Source organism: Muntiacus reevesi, chromosome 13, assembly GCF_963930625.1.
Source record: "Muntiacus reevesi chromosome 13, mMunRee1.1, whole genome shotgun sequence".
Lineage (NCBI taxonomy): Eukaryota > Metazoa > Chordata > Mammalia > Artiodactyla > Cervidae > Muntiacus > Muntiacus reevesi.
In genome coordinates, this window is record NC_089261.1 from 67,179,524 (window position 1) to 67,189,269 (window position 9,746).

Genomic DNA, 9,746 nt, shown 5'->3' on the forward strand with positions numbered 1-9,746 from the left:
CAAACAACATTTATGGTAAATCTTTAGTGAGTTCACAGTGTTACTGGGTGCCTTGTAAGTAGGTTCATTTTGTGCTCAGATTAAAAGTACTTTTTTCTTCACACATTCTTTGGGAGCCTGTGTAGCATCCACATTAATTTACAGGAAATGTAATACACAGCTCTTTTAGGAATGTCCCAATTTCCCATCATATTGTCCAATTAAATGAACTAAGGAACTTTGGTGTTACTAAACTTGGCCAATAGAGAACAATTGTATGACAAGTAAATAAGTCTTGCTGGGAAGATGTTGCTTAAGGGATAAAATGGTTCAGTCAACAAGTGAACCAAAAAATTAAATGTTAACTAAGGAAGGTAACCACTTGAAAAGGGATAGCTAACAGAGGATTCAGGTATATATAGGGTTGAAGATCTCTCAGTTAAGTCCAAAGCAAAGGATGATTTCTTGGAACTTCCAGAAATTTAAAACCATGAAACATCTATTACTGCTACTTTTGTGTGCTTTTATAGTTCAGGCCCAACATTCTACTGACTATGACGAGGTGACTTTTACATATTATTATATTCTTACTAATACTATTAATATGAAATATAACCAAATCATAATCGTATCTGAATGTTTATTTTAATGAAAATAGCATTGATTTTAGTTATGAAATTAAATTGTTAATTTCTAGGACCTATTTTATTTAAAGAATGTTGTATAGTATTTCTTACATAAAAAAAAAAATAATAATTTCTCATTTTCTGGTTTATCACCTTTATTTTCCCAGGTAGAAGATGACAGAGCTAAGGTAAGTTGTGTTTTTCTTGATTGTTGTTGTCCTGAGTAGTATGATTTTCATTTAGTTCTAGCAATTTGTTATTACAATCTGAGAACAAAAACTTGAAAATTTCACAGACTATAAAATAAAAGAGCAGTATTTTAAAAGAAAAAAAGGTGTAATTGCTGGGTAGCTCTTTGGTGAAGGAAGGTAATATATAGCTCCTGAAATTGTTGGCTATTGGTAAATGAAAATTGTGAACTAAATCTAAAAGTAAAATAGATCACGTTCTGTGATAGAAGATTAAAAATTGTTCTTTTTTTATTGAGAAATATATATATATTGTTATTGTTAATGGTTATGAAATATAGCACTCCATTAGTTTATTCATTCATAGAACAGTTTTGCCTCAAGTATCACTCCTACTGGTTTGAAGATGTCAAAATACAAAAATACATTTAGAAAAATGGCATTTTAAAAATTTAAACTTTATTATCAGATGACTCCTGATTTAATTACTTGTATATAACATGGTATCTGCCACACTAAAAATAAAAGTACACAGTGAATGAAGTAATTAAATGAAGTGATTCATTTTGGATCATTTGTTGAATTTAACTGGAACCTAATATATAGCTCCTGAAATAATATATAGCTCCTTCTAATTATCAAAGTATGCATATAAAAAGATAGTTATATGGTTAAATGAGTTAGGTAAGAAAAATGTAAAGAATGTATAAGAGTCAACTTTTATAAAGCAGTAGGCTAAGCACTTTTACATTCCTGCTCACTGACTAATCTACACAGAGATAGTTTACTTATTTATCCTTCCAACTGGATTTTCTAGTTTTAGTTATTTCAATAAGTGGTCTTCATAAACCTAAATATCCATATAATTTCTTTTAAACATTTTTCATTTCCTTTTCTCTAGTAAAGCTAGATCACCTTTGCTACCTCTCTAATGATACTCTGAAATAAAAAGAAAGTACTTTTCTTCTGTTATAATTTGATTTGTAATAAACAGATGAATCACATTTCATAAAATTCCTCTGACTAGGACTATGTCTTCGAAACAATATATATTTCCTACAAATCTTCATACGTTATTATTTTTATTGCAATTACACATAACATACTGTAGTTTATTTATTTATTTATTTTTTCCTGGGTGCTTTTACTTTATTTATTTATTTATTTTTAATTTTTTTGCTTTATTTTTTTAATTTTTTTTACATACTGTAGTTTAATTTCAGAAGTTAAGCAGGGGAATCTGGAACCAATCTGCCTAGGTTTAAAGCCTAGCACTCTCCTACTAAATGTATTGTTTCTTACTGAATAAATGATAGTAGAATTCCAAATAGAGTCATTCAATAACCTCTAGACCCAGCAGATAGCTAGAGAGCTTAGTCTCTGGTGCAAATCTAGTCCTTTGTTAAGTTTTAATTAAACTCTGAAGATGAAAGGTGTGGTGGTGGTGGTGGTGGTGGTTTAGTTGTTAAGTTGTGTCTGACTCTGCGACCCCATGGACTGTAGCCTGCCAGGCTCCTCTGTCCATAGAATTCTCCAGGCTAGAATACCGGAGTGGGTTGCCATTTCCTTCTCCACCTGAAAGGTGTAATTACTGACAAAGACCATACGATGATAATAAAGTTAATCCAAGCCAGCACTTTTGCATTGTATTGCATATTTTTCACTTCACTATCTTTTAATGTTATATTTTTTAATTAGCAAATAATTTAATTGCAATGCATATAACCTAAGAATTATTTAAATGAAATAATTATCTTAAATGAGAAAATCATGGCATTTGATAAAGAAATCATGTAAGAAATTTCATGAGAATGACTTGACAATTTTGTTAATAGAAGACAAGATTGGAGTTAATAGTGGAAAAGCCCACTTACGCTATAGTATCTGTTACTGTTACATGTGATTGCAACAAAGATAATAATGAGAACTTAATATGTGCCAGGCACTCTTCTAAGGGTGTCACATGCAGTAAGTCATTTAATCCTTAAAATCATCTATATAAGCAGATATTATGACTACCTTTATTTTAGAGATAAAGTAACTCGCCCACAATCTTTAGAACTAGAAAGCGGTGTGGGTCAAGACTTGAAACCAAGCAGTCTGGCTCCAGAATACCTTATTCCTTTACAAACGTGTTAGAGTCAATTGTTGTCTTATTACAAATACATTTGTTTTTAATAAATCCATATTGCCACTTAAGTATTATTATTAACTAAGAGCTAGAGAAATTAATCAATTCATAAAAATTAAAAGTGAAAAATAATTACTGGAATTTAGTAATTCAAGTGACTTGAGAACATTTATTCCTTCCGACAGTATAGATTTCATAGTATTTTGTGTGTTCTAATGTATAGATTTCAGGAATCTGAGTTCATTACTATTCATTATCTGATGCAGCTTTTTTTTTTTTTTCCTCCTGTTTTCTCTCCCCTTTAATTATCATGTTAAACATCAAAGAGTTTACAGAAGAAACTCGGGGTGGAAAGCAAGGAAGCGAGGACAGGGCCCCCCTTCACCTGAGGAGAGCGCTCCCTCCCCGCCTTCCAAATGTCAGGGGAAGATGCAGCTTTTTTTAAGGACTCTTTTTAAAACTCCTCCGGGTACAATATCTCTTTGCACTGTTTTTCTGTCTGCTCTTACTAAAGAGACCTGAGGAACCTATTGATTTGCCAACAATAGCTAGTCAGTTAATGGTCCTTAAGCAAATCATCATTTAATAACCTATGTTATAAAATGAAACTGTTGGAATACTACATCTCAAGTTTTCCACAACACTCTTCATTTTATTTCTGCCTGGTCCCCTGAAGTTACATTTGGATGCCCGTGGTCATCGGCCCTATGACAAGAGGAGGGAAGAGGCTCCCAGCCTGAGACCTGTACCCCCTCCCATCAGCGGAGGTGGCTATCGGGCTCGGCCCCCCAAATCAGCTCTGGGCCAGAAGAAAGTGGAGAGAAAGCCCCCTGATGCTGATGGCTGCCTGCACGCTGACCCGGACCTGGTGGGTACACGGGTGGCTCTGTTTGCGGTGGGCCTCCCCTGTGGAGAAAACCCATATTTATGTCTTCCTGATGAAGCACTGACCCACATTACCATCATTGTCATTTTGTTTGTTTCTTCTGGATGTAAATACAGAATATAAACTTACTGGGCCTTGGGTTGAGGGCGCTTTTCTAGTTTTCTTTGGTCTGTAACCAAGATTACAATTCAGGACACAGGGTGTTGCCTCTCCTTTGTACTTGCCCACTTTGTCTGTTCAGGTGGTAATACTTTCATACCTAATTACATTTGTCCTGTGGTAAGGATTATTTTTAATCTTCAGAGAATTATAATGGTGAGTCTAGAACTTCTGGTCTTATATAAAGAAAATCAAATTGCAAGTTTTTATATTGGTGAAAGATATCATTGAATTTTCACTATGTGCTTGTTTTGCAAATACCTCAACCCTACATCTGATGTTGGCTATTTTCTTTGTATATAGGGTGTGTTGTGTCCTACAGGTTGTCAGTTGCAAGATACTTTGGTAAAACAGGAAAGACCAATCCGAAAGAGTGTAGAAGATTTACATAATAATGTGGAGTCTGTTGCCCAGACCTCTTCGTCCACCTTTCAGTATATAACTCTGCTAAAAAACATGTGGAAAGAAAGGCAGAATCAAGTAAAAGGTAGATATCCTTGTGGTTTCTGTTTGATTCTGTTACAAAATTGAAACTGTCAGAGTGCCATGGGAACACACAGTTCTGAGAAGATCAGGTCTCTAGAGGAGCCTGGGTAGTTCAGTATGAGCCTGATTACCCCAAGGTCATCACTTAGGCATCTTCACCTGCAGCTTGTTACATAAGCACTGTTCAACTCTAACTCCCAGTCTGGTGTCAGCAGGATGATTTTCTGGGAAAATTTTCACTGTGAGTCCTTATTTTTATTCTATAAGAAACTTATGACTCTGAAGACAATATATTCACAGAGTGAAATTTTAGCATTTATAGATTTAACCTTTAACATTTTAAATATATGTGTTATGATATCTTCAGTTGAATTGCAAATAATGATCCCATCATTTGAAACTTGAGACCTGAATTTTGAGTGCTATTAACTTGGTGGTTAGGAATCAACTAGTGAGTGAACCAGGCATAGGTGTCTCAGGGAGTAGCCTACCCAAATCTGGACATTTTTTCCAAGGAATCATGGCATTTCTCTTATATATGTCTTTTGTATTTCTGCTGCAGTTATGAGAGATGGATAAGTAAATCAAGTGTATCTACTCCATAAGATGTTGAACTTCTGAGATAGAAAGCCTAAGTACTGCTTTCTCCTCTTTTCCTTATCAAAGAAATAAATAAACAACTTATTGAATATATCATTAGGCTTAATTTTTACCTTAATCTAAGGTAAATTACTAGTGTAGTGACTAGACTACATGTTAATTTATGTATGCCATGGACCAAATAATTTTCCCTAAGTACAACTACATATCATGACTGCCCAATGCCCGAGTCTAGTTTATTCTCAAAATCAAAATCATGATTGTATAGTTGAATACATTTAGTTTTTTTGTCAAGAGAAGATGCTAACCATTCCTACACAATTTCATTTTTCCAGATAATGAAAATGTAGTAAACGAGTACTCCTCATATCTGGAAAAGCACCAGTTATATATAGATGAGACTGTGAACAGTAATATCCCAACTAAGCTTCGTGTGCTCCGTGCAATTCTGGAAAATTTGAGAAGCAAAATACAAAAATTAGAATCGGATGTCTCAACTCAGATGGATTACTGCCGCACCCCATGTACTGTCACTTGCAATATTCCTGTGGTGTCTGGCAAAGGTAACTACTTAAAACATATTTCTAGAAGGTTACAGAAGAATTCATACTCTCTAAAAATAAGAGAACTAAAACAAGTTCAGTGGATTTTCCCCAACGGATCCTAAAAGTACATCTCAGTACATCATGAAGATATCCCCAGCATACCTAATGCACTTGCCAGTTTTTGAAGAGTAGGAAGCAGTGTAATGATGCTAGTAGCTCAATGGGTGTAATGTACATGCTTGCTTGAATAGATGGGAACCATGGATAGATGCAGGGATTTCTCCATCACATGTGTTCTGGAAGTTTATGGTTTATGGATATCAGGGCACAAAAGGTGGAGAAGAGCTTTTTCACTCCCTTGGAAGATAGGATTTCTTGAAACCGAGTGTAATTTTTAGTAAGAGGAAGCTTCAGTTTCTATAACATTTATCCTCAAATGTCTAAAATAAAACATTCCTTAGTAATCAATTATCTTACAAACTTGGTGACTAAATACAAAGTAATGATGTTGTAGTCTCTAAATATAATTTGTTCTCTTATGATTGCAGAATGTGAGGAAATCATCAGGAATGGAGGTGAAACATCTGAAATGTATCTTATTCAGCCTGAGGATTCTAGCAAACCATATAGAGTATACTGTGATATGAAAACGGAAAAAGGAGGTACATGTTTGATAGCTTTTGACTATTATGCTGAAATTATTTTGATACCATAAAATGCCAGGAAATAAAACCTAGCTTAACAAAACAACAAGCCATTTGATTTGGAATTCAATATGATATTTTAGAAGTTATAAAATATTTCTGATTCACAGTTTTTGGTAAAAGATAAAGCACTTGCAGTTTCCAAAGATTTTGCAAGTTTTCCTTTCACATTTATTTCCTTATTATATCTATTTAAGGGCACTAAATATCAGTGGGCATAAATTAAATGGACAAGGAAGTCAGACATTGCCCCCAAAGGGGCATTATTTGTTAGTGGTTAATATGTGCTATTTTTTTTCTTTCAACCAAAGGGTGGACAGTAATTCAGAACCGTCAAGATGGTAGTGTTGACTTTGGCAGGAAATGGGACCCATATAAACAAGGATTTGGAAACATTGCAACCAATGCAGAAGGGAAGAAATACTGTGGTGTACCAGGTAACAACTGGGAGTACAAAATAAGATCATTCTTTATTTAGATTTTTTTTCCATTTAAAAAATATAGTGCTGGTAGGCTGCTTTTAGGAATTTTAGGAGGTTAAGAAGAATTTACAGAAGGAGCATAAAAGCTAATGATAAGAGGGGAAAGGCAACTTTTTGCTTTCAAAGGTTTTATTTGTGGTGAGATTTTCTTTTCTTTTTCCTTTAGGTGAATATTGGCTTGGAAATGACAAAATTAGCCAGCTTACCAACATGGGACCCACAAAGCTTTTGATTGAAATGGAGGACTGGAAAGGCGATAAGGTGACGGCACTCTATGAAGGATTTACTGTGCAGAACGAGGCCAACAAGTATCAGCTGTCAGTGAGCAAATACAAAGGAACAGCAGGCAACGCCCTCATTGAAGGGGCTTCTCAGCTGGTGGGGGAGAACCGGACCATGACTATCCACAACAGCATGTTCTTCAGCACGTACGACAGAGACAACGATGGCTGGTAGGTGCCGCTGCCCCCTCCCGCCTTCAGGGCCGAGGCTCATGCTGCTGCCCGAGTCATTAACGACAGAAGGATCATTAGCGACTCTCGTTTCCCGAGTGGTTCCTGTGTGCCAACCACTGTACCAAGCTTTTCCTGGGTCACTCTAAAGCACTTCAGCTTCAAGGTTACCACTGCTATCCTCATTTTACAAATGAAGAGTAGCAAGAGTAAGTGATTTACCCAACATTACATAACCATAAAAGATACAACTGTAATTTGAGCACAGTTACTAAGTAGTGAGTACTTGATAGATTTCTGTATCTCCATCATGGACTGTGTCTTTTGAAACCTCCATTTTGTTTCCCAAGAATCTGTAACACTAAGAGATCTGAAAGCTATCATTTCAGGATAACGTAATGAATATTGATGAATTTGCCACATGGCCCAATTATCTCCCTTTCTTGCTATAGGGCACAGGAAACCCTTGGTGCATTATTGTGACTTTACATATAGAATCAGAGGGAAGGAGTCTTGCACCCAGCACTCCTCTGTGGGCTTCGCAAAGAATTAACTTGAGAGCACGGCAGTTGTAATAACTCCAAACACATTTCCTTTCAGGAAAACTACAGATCCCAGAAAGCAGTGTTCTAAAGAAGACGGTGGCGGATGGTGGTATAACAGGTGTCACGCAGCCAATCCCAACGGCAGATACTACTGGGGTGGGGCGTACAGCTGGGACATGGCGAAGCACGGCACGGATGATGGAGTGGTGTGGATGAACTGGCAGGGCTCCTGGTACTCAATGAAGAAGATGTCCATGAAGATCAGGCCTTACTTCCCGGAGCAGTAGTACCACCCCCCCTCCACACACACACACAGATTATTATTCTTCCACACATAATGACAGCTTTGTATATCATGTTATCAGAATTTTTTTTTCATACCTTATATCTCTCTAAAGCTATCAAAATGTAGATGCTGTGAGTTTTCAGAAAGTTTTTAGGACAAATAACATTAAAAACAGCACATGGTTTTCTTTCATATTTGTCATTGCTATTGCATACCAAGAAGTAACTAAAAGGATGATTGTGGACACGCAGTGTTCATAATTTCCATTCCAGTGGATTGTGAAAAGTTTCAAATTAGGAAGAGAAATTGAGGTGAAGTAAAATCATGTGTTTAAAATCCACTTTGAACCTCTCTTTATTTATGTAACATCTATCACAGAAAACACAAAAAGATTTATTCATTAAACTGGTTTATATTACAAAAAATTAATGTTGTCTTATTTTGTAATCCACATGGTCACTGAGTTAGGCTTTTAACCTGTGAGCAAAGAGAAGCATTCTCAACCTCAAGTAGCTAATGAGCTGACAGTGACGCCCTGAAGGTTCAGCATTTCACTCTGCTTCAGGGAAAGTCACTGCGCTGCAGGGACGTAGGCTTGTGGATCACACAGACCAAGAGCACAGCCACAGTCACGTCTCCGTTTGTTTACTGAGGGAAACAGTGAGGTAACAAGCAGCATTTGCCCCTGGAAACGAGGCCTACTGGCCTCAATTGGGTTTTTGTTTCTCCCACGGTCACAGCAGAACTAAAACAGAAGTGGATTTCTCTTCTTTCCCCTTCTTGGGAAATGAGTATGTCAACTCAAATTTTCTTTCACTTTGTATTCTCCATCTACCCTGGGACGACCCTCTGACCCTCAGTCTTACTTCCCTCTTGCAGTGTCATTGCCACTGATTTTCATGGAAGCATTGTCCTGAAGCCCATCTTCTTCATCTCTGCATCTAAGCAAATGTTCATTTCTGTCATGGCAATGCCATCACTCTCTTAACTCCTCATCATAGCCAACTTTACCTTTTATCTGGTTTCCCTCCATAAGTTCTGCCCCATCCCTACCTATATTCACGCTGTCACTGTTATAATAAATTAATGTAACAGAGTATATTGAGTGTACTAAAAATAGAAAATTGTGCTAAACATAGAAAATTCTGACCAAGTTACTTTCCTTCTTAATGTTAGCTTGTTGTTATCTAAGTGTTAAAATCCAGGCTTCTTAGCTGGGAGTGAAAATGGTTTGTTACACTCCCAGCACTGTCTTCTGCCCCTGTCTCCCTTCACCGTACATCTACATTCCTGTCACAGTGAATTTTTCACCATTCCAGTAGAGGTGAGGCCCATTTATATTATGCTCTGGTTGTCAACAGCATCTTTCCTCCAATACCATCTGACAAATTGCTGTTCATTTTCAAGGCTTACTTTACATGCCATTTGTTAGGTCTACTTATCTTTCTCCTTTACTAGTAATAAGCTCTTATTAACCTTTGATTCCAGAATCATCTGTCAGAAAGTCTGATTTTTATACATTTATAAATATTATATAATATATAAATTTATATATATTAAAATATATATGTCTTGTATTATTAAGATCTTGCTGTTCAGTTGTTAAGTCACATCTGACTCTGTGTGACCCAGTGGATTGTAGCTCACCAGGCTTCCCTGTCCTTCACTATCTCCTAG

General features: G+C 36.3%; 1 protein-coding gene across 1 annotated transcript; it reads left to right on the forward strand.

Annotated features, from left to right (window-relative positions):
* The first annotated feature begins 436 nt into the window (after nucleotides 1-436).
* Nucleotides 437-8,472, forward strand: FGB (fibrinogen beta chain). Its single transcript, XM_065904283.1, has 9 exons — nucleotides 437-541; nucleotides 773-793; nucleotides 3,601-3,792; nucleotides 4,273-4,456; nucleotides 5,391-5,618; nucleotides 6,149-6,262; nucleotides 6,616-6,741; nucleotides 6,953-7,238; nucleotides 7,839-8,472. The coding sequence occupies exons 1-9, from the start codon at nucleotides 437-439 to the stop codon at nucleotides 8,068-8,070; spliced, it is 1,488 nt and encodes a 495-aa protein (XP_065760355.1). The 3' UTR covers nucleotides 8,071-8,472.
* The last annotated feature ends 1,274 nt before the right edge of the window (nucleotides 8,473-9,746 follow it).

Coding starts and splice junctions, on each gene's coding strand:
- FGB (XM_065904283.1), top strand. CDS start 437: ATGATTTCTTGGAACTTCCAGAAATTTAAAACCATGAAACATCTATTA. Junction 542..772: donor ATTCTACTGACTATGACGAG/GTGACTTTTACA, acceptor TTATTTTCCCAG/GTAGAAGATGACAGAGCTAA. Junction 4,457..5,390: donor AAGGCAGAATCAAGTAAAAG/GTAGATATCCTT, acceptor TCATTTTTCCAG/ATAATGAAAATGTAGTAAAC.